Below are 21,453 nucleotides of genomic sequence, written 5' to 3' on the forward strand. Positions count from 1 at the left end.
AGTTTCTTTGTAGCTGAACTCTCTACAATGTGACTTCTTCTAGCTGAACTCTCTACAGGGTGACTTGTTTCTAGCTGATCTCTCTACAGTGTAACTTGTTTCTAGCTGAACTCTCTACAGGTTGATTTGTTTGTAGCTGAACTCTCTACAATGTACCTTCTTCTAGCTGAACTCTCTACAGGGTGACTTGTTTCTAGCTGATCTCTCTACAGTGTAACTTGTTTCTAGCTAAACTCCCTACAGGGTGATTTGTTTGTCTCTACAGGGAAATTTGTTTGCAGCTGAACTCTCTACATGGTAGTTTCTTTGTAGCTGAACTGTCTACAATGTGACTTCTTCTAGCTGAACTCTCTACAGGGTGGCTTGTTTCTAGCTGATCTCTCTACAGTGTAACTTGTTTCTAGCTAAACTCTCTATAGGTTGATTTGTTTGTAGCTGAATTCTCTACAAGGTAACTTCTTCTAGCTGATCTTTCTACAGGGTGATTTGTTTGTAGCTGAATTCTCTACAGGGCAATTTGTTTGCAGCTGAACTCTCTACATGGTAGTTTCTTTGTAGCTGAACTCTCTACAATGTACCTTCTTCTAGCTGAACTCTCTACAGGTTGACTTGTTTGTAGTTGAACCCTCTACAGGGTGATTTGAACTCTCTACGAGGCAACTTCTTCTAGCTGATCTTTCTACAGGGTGATTTGTTTGTCTCTACAGGGCAATTTGTTTGCAGCTGAACTCTCTACATGGTAGTTTCTTTGTAGCTGAACTCTCTACAATGTAACTTCTTCTAGCTAAACTCTCTACAGGGTGATTTGTTTGTAGCTGAACTCTTTGCATGATTGTTTCTTTGTAACTGAACTCTCTACAATGTGACTTCTTCTAGCTGATCTCTCTACAGGATGACTTGTTTCTAACTGAACTCTCTATAGTGTGATCTGTTCATAGCGGAACTTTCTACTGAGTGATTTGTTTGCAGCTAAACTCTTTGCATGATTGTTTCTTTGTAACTGAACTCTCTACAAGGTAACTTCTTCTAGCTGATCTCTCTACAGGGCAATTTGTTTGTAGCTGAATTCTCTACAGGGTGATTTATTTGAGCTGAACTCTCTACATGATGGCTTCTTTGTAGCTGAACTCTCTATTAGGTACCTTCTTCTAGCTGATCTGACTACAGGGTGACTTGTTTGTAGCTGAATTTCCTACAGAATAACTTGCAATGTAATATAACTGTGTAAATTATACATGCAGCTGAATGCTTTATTAGGGTGACTGTTCTATTAGAGTATCTCGATCTCGCATTTGCTGCACGTAGTTGCCTTTCAAATCATAACTTAGTGATTTGTAATCCGATTCTTCTGTACTACTGCAAGAACTTTCTATGATGATTATTCCAGCTACATACTGATTTTCAGTTCATTGCTCTAAGCGGTTTGCCTGGTAGACACGAAAACTAATAGTTTTTTTATTCATAAAAATCGATCGCGTAATTTTGACACAGGTTGGATTTTGTGTCATATCTCCATGGTCTTTATCCCGATTCCTTTCAAACCACAAAAAGGCACTCCTACGATGGTTGCTCCATCTACATATCAATTTTCAACTGATTCCTCCAAGGGGTTTACCCTGTAGGCGTGACAGACCTTCGACCTTATTTTACGCAAATAATCGGTAATAACTCCGTGAATGTTCATCGGATTCCTACCAAAGTTGGTACGGAGATCTGCCTTAATGAGCCCTTTAAGTGTGCCAAATTTCAGCCCAATCCGAGCACGCATTCGTATTTTATGGCGAATTTTGCCAAGTGTGCGAAATGAAGATGAAGAAGAAAAAAACGAAATTAAAACAAAATTTTGATCGCTCGTATCTCGGAAATGGCTGGAGCGATTTTCTTCAAATTTGGTATGTAGACTCCCCTAACTGGGCGGCACGTCTCTAGCAAATTTGGTTCCAATCGGATAAGGGATCACAGAGCTACATAGGTGTGAAAATTGCGTTTTCTTTCTTCCTGTTAATATACTCACGGTGTGGCGTACCGGCTTCTTAGGCCGCACGACACACTATCGTGTGTCTTGATTACTATTTCTTTTTTTTGCATATCAAAATTCTTACATATGAAAAGCTAGCTATTACCATTGTTGGTTTTATCTTGTTATGTTATGAACTGAAGAGGCTCACTGGCGGGAGGTTGCTAGTGTGCTGGAGAAGGTGGCCAGATGTTCTCTTGGGGTCCTTATGTATGCCAGGAAGGCGGAGCTACTCCATCTTCCCTTTTTCCTGATCATGGAATCCTCTATGCCTGCTTTAGCGGCGGAAGTCACTGCTCCAATTCGAAAGCTGTGTCAGGCGAAATTGTCCTGTAGAAGGCCTAGAGATTGGAGAGCCTGTCTAATTCTGGTGGTGAATGCTGGCTGACTTGGTGAGAGGTTGCCTGTTCTTGAAAAGGAAAAATGGGCCAGGTTCCATTCCTCATGCGGCCATGTACTGTAAGCAGGCGGCTAGGGGACATAAGGAACATCCGGTTTTTCCAATATAAACATCCACTCCTTTACCCAGTTGGTCTGTCTTTGATTTCTTGAGATGTACTTTAAGCGTTTGTGGATCCTCCAAGCAGTCTATTGCTACGTCCCCCCGTGCAAGATTTTGAGTAATGGCGAAGGAAGTCGTGTAGTCAATGAGATTTTTTCAGCTCTGAAGAAGCCGAAAAAACATACTGTGGCTGTGCCAAGAGCATTACAATTTCATTGTTCTTATTGTATGGAGTCCAGTGTTCTATGTAGTATGGATGGAGTAATGGGCAGGCGAATCTTCACCTTGTCACCTGCCTGGACCAGGCGGAAGCATGGCATTGAAGAAAATTTGCCTGCCCATTGTTATTTGCATGTGCCTTATAGCCGATAGGTATACTTTAATAGTCTGAGGTGCCAATTTGTCACAAGATAGATGTGTTGTAAAATAGCATAGCAGTGACTCCGAAACTGGGAATGGTGTCAATACATTATATAATGTGCAAAATTGTGCGAATCTTCGCAGAGCTGACTGTAGGTCTTCTGTGTTGAAGCTGCTATTCCCTGCTCACAAAGGAATTGAACTTCTTGGTCCAGCAATGTGATGTCCAGTCTAATTGAGGGTCCAGTAGCCACTATAAAAGAGAACTGGGATGGGTGTGTGTCTGTGTGTGGTAAGTTAGTGTGAAATTCTATAAGTTGATTCTTAGATAAATAATCAGCCAAGATGTTTGATATTCCTAGGATGTGTGACGCAGAGAGTTCGAACTGACAGTGTGCTTCAGTGAAGAAAAGAATTCTTAGCATGTGCATTAAGTAATCGTCCCTGCTATATCTGCTGTTCAAAATGCACACCACAGCTTTGTTATCACGATGTGCTGTCACTGTGCTCTTTTTCCATTTATGCCCCCAGATCATTTCTGCAACCAGAATTCGGGCCAGCTCTTTAATGGCAATGTGTAGGTTAATTGAGTTTACGTCCCATGGGAGCTTGAACCAGCTTGAGCCTGACCAGGCACCGCAGCCAGATGCATCTGACGTCAGAGCTATTCTTTTTGAACTACTTTTTGGAATTATCCCTGTTCCATTCCAGTGTTGCACAAACAATCGCCACCATTCCAGGTCTGATAGAAACTCCTCATTGAGATGTCTGTGATGGTAAGGTTTCTTGGCGCTATGGACGAGGGTTATAATGTTGCGAAGGAATGATCTACCTTGTGGAATGACTGTACATGCATGCGGCAATACTCCTAGAAGTGATTCCAGTTCTTTCCTTCTGCAAGAGTCGCCCATGCTGGGTGTCCAGGTGGATAGTAGGGCCTTCAGCCTTTCCGGTTTGTTGTCTGGTAGGCGAAGCTCCTGGCGGACAGTGCCTATAGTTATGCCAAGGAATTCTATGGTGGAGCTGGGTCCGGCTTGTTTCTCCGGGGCCAGGGGTATGCCCAGGTCTCTGCATACTGATTGTAGGATATGGAGATTTTGCCGGCACTGTTCTGTATCCAGGAGGCCTAGCACTACGAAAGTTGTCGAGGTAATGGCACACGAATTCAACTCCTTGCTTTGCTATGCACCATTCTAGTGCGTCTGCAAGTGCTGTGAAGATCTTTTGGGCTGATCTTCAGCCTAACGGAAGCATTCCGTCTACGTAGTTGTTTCCACTCCATTTCATACCTAAGAAGTGGTGGTCGCATGGGGCTACTGGTACTAGACGGTATTCTTCTGACATAATGTCTATTTTGGCGACAAGAGAGCCACGGTCCAGTGCTACCGCTTGCCTAGCAACCTCTTTTACAGTGATATACTTCAGTGAGCGCAGCTTTGTGTCAATTGTGCTGTTGACAAAGGCTCCTTCTGGGAATGATAAGTCTGTAATTAGACGCCATTTACCTAGCTGGTACTTCTTTGGGATGAACCAATGGGGCTGTGTGTAGAGCGAAGGGTCCCAGGAAATTACCCTGGCGAAGTTCTTTCTGCACGTACTCGTCGATTACTTCTGGATGTTCTTGCGTTGAGTGCATGTTGCTTTTTGCTGCTTTAAGGGGATCGGTGAGCTTGACGGAAAAGGCACCGATGTGGAAGCCGTATTGAATCCCTTGAAGGATGTACTTGCAGAAGTCTTTGTCTGGGTGAGTAGAAAGGTGGTTGCTCCATGATTTGATGTTCAGGGGAGTTCTTATGCTTACCAGACGAGGGTCGACGTTGGTACTTGGTCTAGTCGGCTCTGAGGCATGCTGTAGGTTTAATAGTTCACTTGTATACTTGTATGTGCTGTCTGCACCTGGGTGGGGGGGATATGATGGAGCTGTAATTCTCACTTAGCATTTATAGATATTCACTATATACCTATATAAATATAGCTATACATATAGAGTTACAAGTATAAGAAAAAATTTGGAATTTTAAATTAGATTAGGGACAGTGTATAATGCTGCAATAAAAAGTAGTGAAACAAGCTAGCTGGATCGAAGTAGTATGTAATGTCCAAATACTGTAAAACAATAAGAAGTGAATATCCCTACTGTGCTATACTCAATGCACAGTAGGGATACTCACTTCTTATTGTTTTGCAGTATTCAGACATTGCATACTACTCTGATCCAGCTAGCTTGTTTCACTACTTTTTATTGCAGCATTATTCACTGTCCCTAATCTAATTTAAAATTCCAAATTTTTTCTTATACTTGTTTGTGAAGTTTTTTTGCAAGCTAATGACCACTAAATATCTACTGAGTTACTCACAGCACTATTATACTAAATAACAACTGATCAGTGGGCGTGGCTCTACATAAGCCTGCAGACAATAATGGACATGGATTCGTGCATATCCATGGACTGATGAATGGACGTGGCTACCATTTGTCTACAGGCTGTAATTTACGTAAGTGGGCGGGGCTCGCAAAAAAAGCGACCACATTTAATTTAGCAAGTCACGTACGCGTGTGTTTTTGGTGCACATGTATTCGAATGGTTTGATGCAATATACACCGGTATGGAAGCCATACGGTAGTCTATTAACGCTAAGCGGTAGAACCTTGACTGATGGCCATGGTAAAGAAGGATAAAAGGTAAGACAACAGCGCAAGCATTGTATGCTTATCAATATACCAAAGGTTTTTCTTAAGCAAACTAGAAACATTTCTGCGAAAAAATTAGGGCTGTAGCTGTAGCCACTTTTCCACTACGCTTGACTGAAGGTGTCAGGCAGGCAGGCGGCAGGCAGGCAGTAGAAAATCCCATTGAATAATTTTTTTTCTAAATTCTGTAGCAACTTGATGCAAAAGTTTCGTATTGATCTGAAGACACTTTTGGGCTTGGTTTTACCCTAAAATCGTGTTCTTAACTACTGTTGTTAAACCGCACCAGGTAGGTGGGTGATTATGTCCTTTAAGGACAGAATTATTGTTAGCTAGTACTAAGCAATGCACTCTGCACCACATTTTTATTATAATTTTTTTGTTTTAAGGTGAATTAGCTGTGTACCTACTTTGTTTTTTAGTTCACATAATAAGAATTGGATATATTGAGCTTCTGACATGATTATATGTGTTCCGGAGTGCAGTGTTTAAGTCTCGTTAACTGCTGTTAATTATAACTTGTGATCATTGAAAACAAAAAGAATTAAATGACATTTGCTAGAATTGCCAGTTATAATAATGATACCCAGTGACTGCGGTCATGGGATCAGTATCCCCTTTCTCTCTTGGTCCTCTTCTTGCCGTGACCGTAACGTGTGAAGTGTTGGCGGCGTTTGTGGTTATTGGGACATACAGAGTAGGAGTGGCTGGCATAGCATCCTGAGCAATTGTGTCTGAATTTGCAGGGGTCATAAGTGCACCTGTTCCCCTTAGGGTCATTGTACAGCATACAGATCGGGGTAGCAGGGCTCCTTGCGTCATCTTTGGGTGGTTGTGGGGGAAGTCAAGCTGTGGTTAGGTAAGGTTCTGATTGCCCGAGCAATGCTGGGCATTGTGGAGCAAGGTGTGTCTCACTTAGACAGATGCTGCAGCGTGTAATGGTCCTGGATCTTACAGTGAATATCTCATTGTACAGGTCTCCATCCTTTCTGCCCCAATTCAATGGTTTGGCATTAGCTGCCTTCCTTCTAAAGCGGGTGATGTACTGGACCCAGGCATCTCCGACGAAGGATTGATGGGCGTTTATGATGGTCTTTTCATATGTCAGGAAATGGCTTATCTTATATGTGGATGAGCGAAGCATAACACTGCTACCAGTGAGGCATAGCAGTCTAGCCATACTAATATATTGTTAACAGGCCGGCGTCATGAACCTTTAGGTTGATGATTTCCACAGCAATGGGCTTCAGGTTCTTCTGGTTCCCAGTTGTCCTGGATCAGCTCTGCCATGTCTATGTATTCCAGGTTCAAGATCTTTTTAAAAATCTTGGCTGGAATGTCTTGTGGATATGGGGGGAGGGTTATACTTGTATCTGGGAATGTTGGTTGATTGTCGAGTAGTGATAGACGGGGGAATGAAGAGTATGAGTGTAATGTGGACTATTTCATTAAAGTAAGCCGAATGCTCTATTAGAGTATTTCAATCTAAAGGAAAAAAAATTTCATTCTTCTGGCATTGAAATGGATCTGTAGCAAACATACTTATATATGTAAGCAAGTTAGTTTAATACAGTTAACTAACTATCAGGTATCAGTTAACTATCAGTAAAACAGGGTAAAAATGTATCGGATATCGGTTTTCCCTAAAAAGTGAGAATCGGTACAACACTAATTTAAATAACACAATAATACTTCTCCAGTAGTGCCTACTGTAGCTGATGGATCAGAGTGGTTGAAGGAGACCGCTTGGGAAACCCTGCAGGTGGTGTTGGCTTCAGGGACCCGATCCCCGGACCAATAGCAGCCAGTTTCCTCCCTTGTCCTAACAGCTTTCTTCTGGTAGGTTAGCTGGGCCAATTCACTAGCAAAACCTGTGACCAAGTTCACGTGTAGGCCATGTGGCTGTTCCCTGTATCCATGACCAAGTCCGTATTACTTGTAAGTGTTATCCTCATTGGACAATTATCCTATTTAATCACTGTAAATACAGATGCAGATATTTGTGTTGCTTTCGTTGCTGGCAAAAACTTTGCTTATTGTTTTACTATGATTTAATATCATGCACTACTCCAGCTTGTTTCAGGACTTATTATCAATGTGCTATGGTCCCTACTCTAGTTGAAAATTCCAAATTTTTCTGTGTAGTTGTTTGTTAACTTTTTAAATTATATTATTGTGACTGGTGAACCCATGCATAGCGCAAAAGACTTGGCGCTGCACGTCCCAGTTAGGAGAGTATTTCACCAACATCTGATGTTATATTGCAGCATGCCAAAAGGGCAACATATCAAGCAAGTGTTTGGGCTTCCATTCACAACTTTCAGCAGAACAGACCTACACCAGAGTCTTGGGGGTGGGAATAGGTTGAACATGGAAAAGAATGGAATTCTCTTTGGACTACCAAGCCAATAGCTTCCAGTGCATGCATGGAGCTTGTACGATGCAGTTGTAAAAGTGAAAAGGGATGTGGCACTAGATGTAGCTATAAAAAGCTAGTTTTTCATGTACTAATCTATGTAAATGTAATTGTTTACTTGCAGCTCCCATTTGCAACATGGCAAAGTTATTTGAAAGCCATTAAAGTACATTGACAATAGAAATAACTCTAATAGAACAGTCACCTACAATTAATTAGGGGCATAATTAAATAGGGCTCATAGCAATAAAAAGTGTTTAAAATAAATACTCAGTAATGAACAAAAAAAAAGCACTTTTATCCAGCATGTTCCCATGTTTTCTACAATCTACCGTACTATAACATGAACTTATGGCATTAACGTCATGTTCAAAGCTTTGATCTTGTATAGCTCCTTATTCAGCAACCCAGAATCCAGCTCAACGTGTACATACTATAATGTACAAATTGAACTTTCTGTTGTTGCTGCCTTCACTGCTATCTCCTTGTCCATCCTCATTCTCAGGAACACTCCCTCATAATCAGATTGCGTGAAACTTCTATTGTCCTTATCTCTGGGTGAAGCAACCTGGGTGACAGCCTAGGTCCATGATTTGTGCCTTTATAAGCTGCTAATCATCAACTGTAGGCAGTCCTCATCCCTTGCTAATACTGTGCAGCTGGCTAACTTTGAGTTTTGCTGAGTTAAGAGCTATGTGCACATGAGTATGCCTGATACCCAGGCATACTCATGTGCACATGAGTATGCCTGGGTATCCAATTAATGTATCCAATTAATGTATCCAACTGTATCCAATTAATGTATCCAATTAATGTATCCAATTAATGTATCCAACTGTATGCCTATGTGCACATGAGTATGCCCAGATCTGGTGGTAGCCAATTAATGTGTTCCAATGACGTTCACACAAAATCGCCTTGGCAATGCAATGCTCTTGTTCAAATTGAAGGGCAATCATCTGATGTAACAAGCATTACATGCGCTGTCTAATTGAATTCCTTTTGAAATGGTTTTGTATTTGTATTTCGCCAGACCCTTACTTTTTGCAAAGAGGCAGGCAGTGCCAGACTAGCCTGTTACTGATGCACAACATACGTAGGGCTGTAACTGCAGAAGTTGTTGGCATATGATGCTAAAGCTTTACCAGAGCATACACTACATGCAGTGTAGACTATAAATAGAAAGGAATTCAAAAAAGTGTCAGATCCAGTCACATTTAGTAATGGTTCTAGTATAGCCAGTTAAAACCATTTATACAAGGTGTAGTTACATGTCAGTAGTTTCTCACATAATCCACAACATAAATTTTATTATTATAATCGCCTAATACACATGATTTGTTTAGGGCTGAACGATAGTGCAACTATCACTATCACGATATGATAGTAACTTTTATATCACGATAGCGATAGTATCACGATAGTACTACTAGTTACCAAAGACACTAAACCTCACATAAATGACACACAAATAATCCAATTACACACCACATATTTGGTTTTCTAACGCTATATTGGTAAATTGTTATGTATTACAGTTGTAATCTTTGTTGTGCATGTTCAACTGGACTTTCACAGTTTCCTCAACTTCAACACTATCATGTTTGCTGCTGTTATTCATGTTTGTGAGAAATGTTTTGATATATCGCGATAGTATGATTGCATACAATATCATGAATGTTACTCACTATCACGATAATCGATAGATCACAACTATCGCTCAGCTCTAGCATAGATAATATAGTATAGGGATTCGCAACAGTGACGTCACTACGGACAATCCTCGTTACGGGTAGGGACTTTGAGTGGCGATATCTCACCAACTATACTTTATGTCTTCTTGAATTTACCTTGACACTTTCCTATTCGCTATTAGATTAAGTGAGTGTTATCAAATCATGGCGGTTTGCAGCCAGTTTGTCTTGGAACTTTTTCGCTTTGGTTGCTCAGGCGTGGCACTATTACTAAGGATTGTGACAAGGTACGAGAATTTTTTAAGCATCAACTAAGTCCCCAATGACTGAAGAGTTGTATAAAAGTTGAAGCGAGGCTGATTCTGAGCCCGTAACCTTGCGTAACCAAGACCCATCAAACCCGTAATGAGGATTGTCCGTACATAAAACTATTAGTTCCTACGGAAATGACGTCACTGTTGCGAATCCCTGTACTATATTATCTCTGGCTCTAGATTTGTTGTACATTGTCTCTGATATATGATCAATTGGGTATGCAAATTGCCTATTATGTATGTATGGAATTTATAATTACTGTACTATCAAGTCCTAGTTTGTTGACCTACAGTATACAGTGTATTGTCATTACTTTTGCAGGGTGCAACCAGTCTTAGCTCAGATGCAGACAGCACTAGTGAACAGCCAGGAAATCCAACTGGTAAACCATACTAATTTACTATATTGTTTGATGGTCGGTACACACACTATGTGCACTTTAGTGTAAATTTTATAGGAATTGTCACTAAACAGAGTCTCTCTTTTGTAGTCTGCAGACGTTACAATTAACCCTTAAAGACACATAAACCACTGCTGTGTCATAAAAAAACATGTTATGTTTACATTGACAATTCTTTGGTGACAAAACTGTTGTATACTCACAGTAAAATAGTTAGTAGTTGTTTCACATTCTTAACTCACAGTAAAGTAGTTAGTAATTGTTTCACATTCTTCTTTATCTGAGTTTGCCATTAGCTTACTTAAAGGTTCAACTTGTGAAGATGACAACAAAGTGACCAATCTTGAATGATTTTGCTGAAAGTAACACTGCTCAAACAGTGCAATAATGAACCATCCCAACTTGTATTGTAGATCAACCAATAACCTTTCCACACAACTACAGTAAGATCTACAGAGTTTGCAGACTTCAAGGGTGTCTTCTTTAAAACACAAGTACAAGGAAAATTTTGGAATTGTACAGGTTCTGGCAATTGAATTTGTCGCTTTGGCAATTGAATTCGTCACTTTGGCTATTGAATTCGTCACTTTGAAAATTGAATTCGTCACTTTGAAAATTGAATTCGTCGCATTGGTACAAGAATTCATCATACTTAAATTGTCTTCAAGAAACCCACCACTCATCACGAAATGAATCATTTTTGCCATGGAGAGTTACACTTGAGACATTAGAAGGTAATTGAAGCTGGTTGTACGCGAAGCTGGTGGCTGTCGGGAAAGTTAATTAGCTTGTTCGCAAATGAGCACACCCAATACTAATGGCGTAGTACAGTTGTAGTGGAAGAATCATCACCTTATAAACAGTTGTTTACTACAGTTGTACCTGAGCAAGGTCTTGTAGCAGCTGCTACATCTTTTTTTCATGTTTTCTCCAGTTCCCTATCTTGTTATGGACGAATTCTACTGCCAAAGCAATGAATTAAATTGCCAAAGTGACGAATTCAATTGCCAAAATCTGTAAGTACAATTGGGGATCAAACATATAAAAGTAGTGAAGCAAGAGGAGGTCACTTACACCTGAAGATATCATTATTATTATTATTATTATTATTATTATTTCTAGTACCGCGTCACATACAACCAAGTACATACACCAATGTGACGGCCCCCCGGTGAGGCTATTAGGTGGTGAAGGCACGGTCCCCAAATCATATCAATATGTCCAAAGTAGTGACAGATATAACACAATAGTGGCATCGTAACTAAAAGCCACCAGTAGCTAAGTGCCAGTACATCATTGGTGTGGTAATAGCACAGTAATGTGTACAAAGTGTATGTATACAAAACATACAGAAGAAAACTATACATTATTGCAGTATTGTATGCAGCAATACATTATAGGCAACATCACCAGATAAAAATTATTAGCCAATATACAGCACAGTATATCGGAGCCGCATAGGGTTCATCAGTGGTGTAGCAATGGCACAGTGATGGGTGACACACTATAATTATGCATACACAACTTGCAGGAGATAGCTACACAATACTGTAGGAGTATGCAAGCCAAACAAACCAGATAAAGCAAGACAGCTCAGCCAGCCAGAGCCTAGTAGCTACGCCAGGTGACGGCAAAGATTAAGCACCTATTGAATTGCCTGACACCAACACAAAGGAAGTTCACCATGCCAGCTGCACAAAACAAAATTGTTTACTTGTATTTTATATGTAACTGTATTGTAAAGAGCTTGGCCTATGTTTTAATGTTTTCTTGTATCGTTTATTTATGTGAATGAATCCACTGGCAGCTGGCATGGAGACTTGAGATGTTACAAACATAAAAACTTTCTTGTAATCTTCTTGTTTACACGTAAAGTGGCCTCTGGCTCTCCTACACCAGCATCGCTAATTTTCTCCTTTGCGCAATCTGTAAATAATTAAGTAAGGGTGTGGTACTGGGCGTTATATAGAATTACATGTATGGTCAAGTCATCAGCACGAACAGGAACAACGATTATACGTTTGTGCCTTCATTCACAGGCGAATCTATCCCCGGTTAGTTCATGTCTTTAGACCTCGTAGTTTTCGAGAACATTATTTATTAATTATTATTTATTTATTTATGACATAATTTTAACCGCATTTCATATTATCTTTGCTACTTGGTTGTATAATTATTACTAGGATCACGTCACATACAACCAAGTACATACACCAACATTGCAACCTACCAATTGGGCAAGTATTAACAGTGCCATAGGCAGCACTCAGAGCAGTGTGTGTGTACCGGTGGAAATGCAGTGCTTGAAATAGTGTCAAAATATTCCGCTGTCAAAATGTCTGGATAAAGTCACCAATGACCTGTCATTAATTGTGGTTGTCCAGTCACTTTCAAAATGTACTTTAACATGTGAAGCATGCTCATTTTAGGGGGGTCTGGGGGGATGCTACCCCAGGAAATTTTTTAGAATTATGACATCTGAGATCACATCTGGAAGCATTTTGAAAGGGTAAGTTTAATCTGTGAATCACTTACAAACTTTATGTATGATTATTATTATTGACAGAAAACAAGAATTGATCAGTTTGTTATTGTATTTGTATCTTACTTATAAAATTAATGTTACAATTATTGAAAGTATTATTACACTGATAATTACAGTGAGTGATATGGTCATAAACAGTCATAGCTATAGCTAATTCCGTCAGTAATGTCAAGCTCACAAATAACTCCCATCTTGGTTAAGGTTTTTTTTAGTGATTGTGTAAATAATATCCATTTCTCTTTTATTCTTCAACCTGGCAGCCTCACTAAGGTTGGCTTGAGCCATTGCCCTTGCAATTGGTACATATTCCATCAAGCTACTGGCTGACTCCTTGGCCTCTATAATGCCACTGCTCGCTTGTGCATATATCCTCGCATAATTATATATCAGGTCAAAGCGTGAATATTGGTCGTGCCTTCAATAAAGGCTGGCCTATACTGTCGCATCGAGCAGAGCTTACCATTAGACTTCACATTTTAGCCTGCATGCGGGTCACGTGCTCCCGATCACCAGACATTGTTTCAAACCACAACCATCGTATCGTCTGAAGACTTTTATCATTTCAAACAGAAACTTCTCCACTGTTTTCTCCACTACCACACGGTTCTTAGTGCCTCCGCAGCCATTGTTAGCAGTATCTTCACTGAATCTCCTTTGTCTGGACAATTTGTCCGGATAAATAGAAACTTATTCAGACATTTTGTGTATTGTCCGGATAATGTCCGGTTGTCGAACGTTATTTCGAGCACTGAAATGATACATATGCATACGTACACAGGCAAGGGAGTTTAACTGGCATCAGAAAACCGCAATACTGAAACACAACCTACAAGAAAACCAAGGTAAGTTAGCTATATTGAAAGTAGCTATATATTGTAGGTGTGACATGTTTCTGAAGATGACTCAGCAGTGAAGTGAGGCTATGCAGAACAAGGGACATGGTGAAGGCACAATTAGCAATTGATCCCAATCAAGTCAATCTGGCACAACAGACTCTGTTGTAACTAGAGGCCACCGGTGATATCTGTGGTGTGGCATTACACAGTGATCACAGTCTATAATATTATGCATACAGCCATGCACAACATACAGGAGATAGTTACACATTGCTGTATATGTAGCACTGCATCGGCTTCTTGTAGACTCACAGTAGAGTAGCAGTTAAGCCGAGTGGAAAATAGCTCAGTAATTCCAGCCGCTAGCAAACCAGATGAGGGATGAAGATGTATAATACAACTACTGACATTACTCATTACCTTGTTGTTCCAGCTGGTTGTTTACGAGCGCATCAGCTGGTATCCCAACTGGTTATTAGCTGGTTGTTCACTGCTTGACGCCTGGAGCGCATATCCTGCATACAAAATACAGTTACGAACATTTAAACATACTTGTAATATTGTTGTTTACGTGTAAGGTGGCCTCTGGCTCTGCTGTAGTCACTCCGTGGACGTTTACTAATCTTCTCCTTCAAAAAAATCTGTAATTAAACAAGGGTGTGGTGTTGGGCGTTATATAGAATTACATGTACGGTAAAGTCATCAGCACGAACAGGCATGCTTATTATACAGTCGTGCCTTCATTCACAGGTGAATCTATCCCCTCTTATTTCATGTCTCTAGGCCACTTAGTTCATGTCTCTAGGCCGCTTAGTTCATGTCTCTAGGACTCGTAGTTTTCTCAAACATTATTTATTTATTCATTCATTATTATTGACATAATTTTAACCGCATTTCATATTATTCTTAGTACTTGGTTGTATAATTACTAGTGATGCGTACAAAACATAGAGAGAGCTATACATTATTACAGTATTGCATGCAGTAATACATTATTAACAACATCACCAAAGATAAAAGTTACTCAGCTATGCATCCACTATGCAGCACAGTACCAACATCAACTAGAGGTCACCGGTAGCTAAATACGATTCATCAATGGTGTGGCAATGGCACAGTGATGGGGTATATGTATACACAACCTACAGGAGATGTACAATACTGTAGGAGTATGCAAGCCAGGTGAACCAGATAAGGGAAGACAGCCAAGCCAGCCAGAGCCTAGTAAGCTAGGTAAAGGCAAAATGTACAATATTACAAGAAAACATTTAAAACATACCACGCTCTTTACAATACATTAGTACAAACAGACAACCAAACCAACCAGAGCCTAGCAAGCCAGAAAAAAATATAAAATACAAGACATATGTACATTACAATACAGACAAACATACCTGTCCTTGTGCAGCTGGCTTGTCAAACCAATTCAGGTGTCCTGCAGCCATGGATACACTGAGCGCATCCACTGGCAGCTGGCATGGCTACTTGAGACTTAGTGTGCCAGCTGGCAACACTTTCAAACACAATTGAACAGTAGTTCACTGGACTAAATAGCCATTTGAATCTGCTCGATTGGTAGTGGGTACGTATATCACATGCTGTTTTGATCAGCATTAAATAGAATTGTCGTACCATTTCTATCACCTCCATGGAAATATTCACCCATTATACGATTATCTATTCACACAACATGGATTCTATTCCCGGTGAGTGCGAAGCCTTAGACCTTGTAGTTTTCTCAAACATTATTTATTATTTATTTATTTATCAACATTGCAACCTACCCATTGGGCAAGTATTAACAGTACCATAGGAAGCACTCAGAGCAGTGTGTGTGTACCGGTGGAAATGATACATATGCATACGTACACAGGCAAGGGAGTTTAACTGGCATCAGAAAACCATAATACTAAAACACAACCTACACAGAAACGAAGTTAAGTTAGCTATGTTGAAAGTAACTATATATTGTAGGTATAACGTGTCTCTGAAGATGACTCTGCAGTGAAGTGAAGCTATGCAAAACAAGGGACATGGTGAAGGCACAATTAGCGATTGATCCCAATCAAGCCAATATGACACAACAGACTCTGTTGTGACTAGAGGCCACTGGTGATGTGCCAGTGTATCAGTGGTGTGGCATTGGCACAGTGATCACAGTCTATAATATTATGCATACAGCCATGCACAACATACAGGAGATAGTTACACATTGTTGTATATGTGACCTAATTTTAGAAAACCTTCGATATCCGCACAATTTTCAAAATGCATTTTATTTGTTCTTTGTTTTCTACAGGGACAGAGGAATGGACTAGCCAAGTTTCAGCTTCCTAAGTTAAGTAGTGTTAGAAATACAGCACTATACAGCCGGATGAGCAAATAATTTGATATGTACAGAAGCTATCGAGAAAAGAATCTACAGGCGCTTACATAAACCATCATAACTTACTAATACAGCGATGTATCGAATTGAATCTTGGCTCATTGTGTTCGACATGAATTTGTGCATCAACCAAGGTATAGGTTTTCCCTAGGCATGCTTCTGTGTTCGAGAAGGAAGGCAAATTCACGGAAAAATGATCATCATTAAATTCTTTCATCACCGCAACGTAAACAAACATCTGAAGCGTTGGAATCTTTTCGTGTATGGAGATGAAACAAAGATTTTTGTGCCTATGAACAGGCGAACATGATGATGTCCAGGATTATCCATTGGCAACTTAATACGCCCACCAGCGAGGCAATAAAATCTTGCATAATTTTTTTTCTGGAGCTTGAATTTTTTACCCATAGTTTTTAAATGCGTTTTATTACAAAAGTACTGTTGTGCATATGTCAACGGTTTTCCAAAATTCGGTCACATATCCAGCACTGCATCAGCTTCTTGTTTAGCTATTACAGACTCACAGTAGAGTAGTAATTAAGCCGAGTGGAAAATAGCTCAGTAATTCCAGCCACTAGCAAACCAGATGAAGGATGAAGATGTATAATACAACTACTGGTACAAGTATTACATTACTCATTACTTTGTTGTTCCAGCTGGTTGTTTACGAGCGCATCAGCTGGTATCCCAACTGGTAATCAGCTGGTAGTTAACTGCATGACGCCTGGAGCACATATCCTGCATACAAAATACACAGTTACAAACATTTAAACATACTTGTAATGTTGTTGTTTACGTGTAAGGTGGTCTCTGGCTCTACTGTAGTCACTTCGTGGACGTTTACTAATCTTCTCCTTCAAGAAATCTGTAATTAAACAAGGGTGTGGTGCTGGGCGTTATATAGAATTACGCGTACGATAAAGTCATCAGCACGAACAGGCGTATTTATTATATGGTTGTGCCTTCATTCACAGGCGAATCTATCCCCGCTTAGTTCATGTCTCTAGGCCACGTAGTTTTCTCAAACATTATTTATTTATTTATTTATTTCATTCATTATTAATGACGTAATTTTAACCGCATTTCATATTATTCTTACTACTTGGTTGTATAATTATTGTTATCAAGACACACGGTAGTGTGTCGTATTGCCCAAGAAGCCGGCACGCAACACCCGTAAGTATATTGACAGGAAGAAAGAAAACGCAATTTTCGCACCTCCATAGCTCTGTGCTGCCTAGATGAAACAAGACGATTTTTGCTGTGGACACTCCCTCCAACTTCAGCACTCCACATTCCAAATTTGAGCGCAATCGCTTCACGCGTTCCCGAGATATGCGACTTCAAAAATTGGCTCAGTTTCTTCGTTTTTTTCTTCTTATTTTTCTTCCTCTTTTTGCACACTTACAAAAACTGCTATAAAACGCGAACGCCTTATCCAATTGCCTTGAAATTTGACACACAGAAGGGGGGTATAAAGGCGCATCTCGGTACCAACTTTGGCTGGAATATGATAAACAGGCAAAGAGTTATGAGCGATTATTCACGAAAAATAACACCAATATGTTGTCACGCCTACTGCGTAAACCGTGTGCGGGAGGAAGCTGAAAATTGGTGGGCGAATAGGTTAACTATTGAACCTCAAACCTTTTGTAGTTTAAAAGAAATCGAGCTTAAAACCAGGAAGATACAACGAAAAAACCAACAGTGTGTAACAATTATGCAATCGAGATTACCTATTAAAAAACGACTGCTTACCACGCCTACCAGATAAACCGCTTGGGGTAATGCTTTGAAAATCACTGTACAGATGGAGTAATCATCTTAGAAAGGCTCTTCAATGGTGTAGAAGAATCAGACTTAAAGCCACGGAGTTATAACACGAAATCCAACTTGGTACAGCAAGTGCAAGATCGAGATACTCTAATAGAGCAGTCATCCTAATAGAGCAGTCACCCTGAAGAGAATTCAAGAGATCAGCTAGAAACAAGTAACCTGTATAGAGATTAGCTACAAATAAGTCACCCTGTAGAGAAATCAGCTACAAACAATTCACCCTGTAGGGAGATCAGCTAGAAGAAGTTACCTTGTAGGGAGTTCATGCAACTATGGAAAGAGATAGTTCAGCTAGAAGAAATCACCTTGTAGAGTTCAGCTACAAAGAAACCATCATTTAGAGAGTTCAGCTACAAACAAATCTCCCTGTAGAGAGATCAGCTGGAGAAAGTTACCTTGTAGAGAGTTCAGCTGCAAACAAATCACCCTGTAGAAAGATCAGCTAGAAGAAGTCACCTTGTAGAAAGTTCAGTTACAAAGAAACCACCATGTAGAGAGTTCAGCTACAAACTAGTGACCTTGTAGAGACATTAGCTAGAAAAGTTACCTTGTAGAGAGTTCAGCTACAAAGAAACCATTCTGTAAAGAGCTCAGTTGCAAACAAATCACCTGTACAGAATTCAGCTACAAACAAATTACCCTGTAGAGAGATCAGCTAGAAGAAGTTACCTTGTAGATAGTTCAGCTACAAACAAATCTCCCTGTAGAGAGATCAGCTAGACGAAATTACCTTGTAGAGAGTTCAGCTACAAAGAAACCACCATGTAGAGAGTTCAGCTGCAAACAAATCTGCATGTAGACAGATCAGCTAGATGAAATTACCATGTAGAGAGTTCAGCTACAAAGTAACCATCATGTAGAGAGTTCAGCTGCAAACAAATCACCTGTAGATAGTTCAGCTACAAACAAATCTCCCTGTAGAGAGATCAGCTAGAAGAAGTTTCCTTGTAGAGAGTTCAGCTACAAACAAATCAATCTGTAGAAAGATCAGCTAGAATAATTTTACTTTGTAGAGCGTTCAGTTGCAAAAAAACCACCATGTAGAGAGTTCAGCTACAAACTAGTGACCTAGTAGAGACATCAGCTAGAAGAAGTTACCTTGTAGAGAGTTCAGCTACAAAGAAACCATTCTATAAAGAGCTCAGCTGCAAACAACCACCTGTACAGAATTCAGCTACAAACAAATCAGAGATCAGCTAGAAGAAATTACCTTGTAGATAGTTCAGCTACAAACAAATCACCCTGTAGAAAGATCAGTTAGAAGAAGTTACCTTGTAGACAGTTCAGCTACAAAGAAACCATTTTGTAAAGAGCTCAGCTGCAAACAAATCACCTGTACAAAATTCAGCAACGAACAAATGACCCTGTAGAGAGATCAGCTAGAAGAAGTTACCTTGTAGATAGTTCAGCTACAAACAAATCTCCCTGTAGAGAGATCATTCTGTAAAGAGCTCAGCTGCAAACAAATCATCTGTACAGAATTCAGCTACAAACAATTCACCCTGTAGAGAGAGCATCTAGAAGTCACCTTGTAGAGTATTCAGTTACAAAGAAAACACCATGGAGATTTCTGTAATCAATATATGTATTATATATATATAATTTGTACATTTACTGATAAAATATTAAAGTACATCCACTTCATCTTTTCTTCTTCCTGTGGAAAAGACAAAAAGATAGGTTAAAAAAGTCCCAAAGCAGGCCATAGGCCGGCTTTGGGGTATACAAATACAAAAAGAAATGAAATATAATCCAAAACAGCCAAGCTGTAAAAAAAGCGTGCGGCCCTCAAAAAGGCTATGGTGAAAAAAGATGTGAAATCCAAGGTGGCGGCCAAGAAATGGCTGTGATGGTAGGTTAATGGTAAAAATTTTAATAACGACAATTCGGGTGAATTTTTGTGCCGCTTGGTCTTGGCACAAAATTCACCTGAATTGTCATTATTAAAATTTTACCATTAACCTACCATCACAGCCATTTCTTGGCCGCCACCTTTGATTTCACATCTTTTTTCACCATAGCCTTTTTGAGGGCCGCACGCTTTTTTTACAGCTTGGCTGTTTTGGATTAGATTATTATTATTACTAGGACCGCGCCACATACAACCAAGTACATACACCAACGTTGCAACCTACCCATTGTGCAAGTATAAACAGTGGCATAGGCAGCACTCAGAGCAGTGTGCGTGTACCGGTGGAAATGATACATTTGCATACGTACACAGGCAAGGGAGTTTAACTGGCATCAGAAAACCACAATACTAAAACACAACCTACACGAAAACCAAGCTATGTTGAAAGTAGCTATATATTGGAGGTGTGACGTGTCTCTCAAGATGACTCAGCAGTGAAATGAGGCTATGCAGAACAAGGGACATGGTGAAGTCACATTGATTCCAATCAAGCCAATATGGCACAACAGACTCTGTTGTAACTAGAGGCCACAGGTGATGTGCCAGTATATCAGCGGTGTGGCATTGGCACAGTGATCACAGTCTATAATATTATGCATACAGCCATGCACAACATACAGGAGATAGTTACACATTGTTGTATATTATACTGCATCGGCTTCTAGTTTAGCAGACTCACAGTAGAGCAGTAGATAAGTCCAATGGAAAATAATTCCAGGCGCTAGCAAGCCAGATGAAGGATGAAGATGTATAATACAACTACCACCGGTACAAGTATTATATTACTCATTACCTTGTTGTTCCATCTGGTTGTTTATAAGCGCATCAGCTGGTATCCCAACTGGTCATCAGCTGGTTGTTCATTGTAAGACGCCTGGAGTGCATATCCTGCACACAAAATAAACAGTTACAAACATTTAATCGTACTTGTAATGTTGTTGTTTACCAGTAAAGTGGCCTCTGGCCTCTCCGCGGACGTTTATTAATCTTCTCCTTCAAGCAGTCTGTAATTAAACAAGGGTGTGGTGCCGGGCGTTATATAGAATTACACGTACGCTAAAGTCATCAGCACGAATAGGCGTACTTATTATACAGTTGTACCTTCATTCACAGGCGAATCTATCCCCGCTTAGGTCATGTCTTTAGGCCTCATAGTTTTCTCAAACATTATTTATTATTTATTTATTAATGACATAATTTTAACCGCATTTCGTATTATTCTTAGTACTTGATTGTATAACTATGCCCGGGGCAAATACAACCAAGTACCATCACCAACGGGACAACCTACTAATGGGGCATGTACAAACAGTGCACGGCCAACACAGTGTGTGCAGGTAGAAAAGATGCACAGTAATACAATTCTAGAGGAATTGACTGGCATACAATACATAAGGGATAGATGATAGTTATACGGGCACAATGTGGAGTCTATGAAATTTATAATCCGGAAGGCTTGGGCTGTAGCACACGAGCGAAGCGAGGGCGCTACTAAGGGCCTGAGGGTTTATAAATTTCATAGACTCCACATTGTGCCTGTAT

The 21,453-nt window shown here is 40.0% G+C and overlaps 1 protein-coding gene across 1 annotated transcript in view; it reads left to right on the top strand.

Annotated features, from left to right (window-relative positions):
- LOC136255785 (small glutamine-rich tetratricopeptide repeat-containing protein alpha-like) overlaps positions 1–21,453 on the top strand; it is a 149,477-nt gene that overhangs the window by 70,232 nt on the left and 57,792 nt on the right. The window contains exon 9 of the mRNA XM_066048677.1: positions 10,318–10,378. Coding sequence (XP_065904749.1) covers positions 10,318–10,378 — 61 coding nt within the window. The remainder of the gene's footprint in view (positions 1–10,317; positions 10,379–21,453) is intronic.

The sequence above is a fragment of the Dysidea avara genome, chromosome 5 (genome assembly GCF_963678975.1).
Source record: "Dysidea avara chromosome 5, odDysAvar1.4, whole genome shotgun sequence".
NCBI lineage: Eukaryota > Metazoa > Porifera > Demospongiae > Dictyoceratida > Dysideidae > Dysidea > Dysidea avara.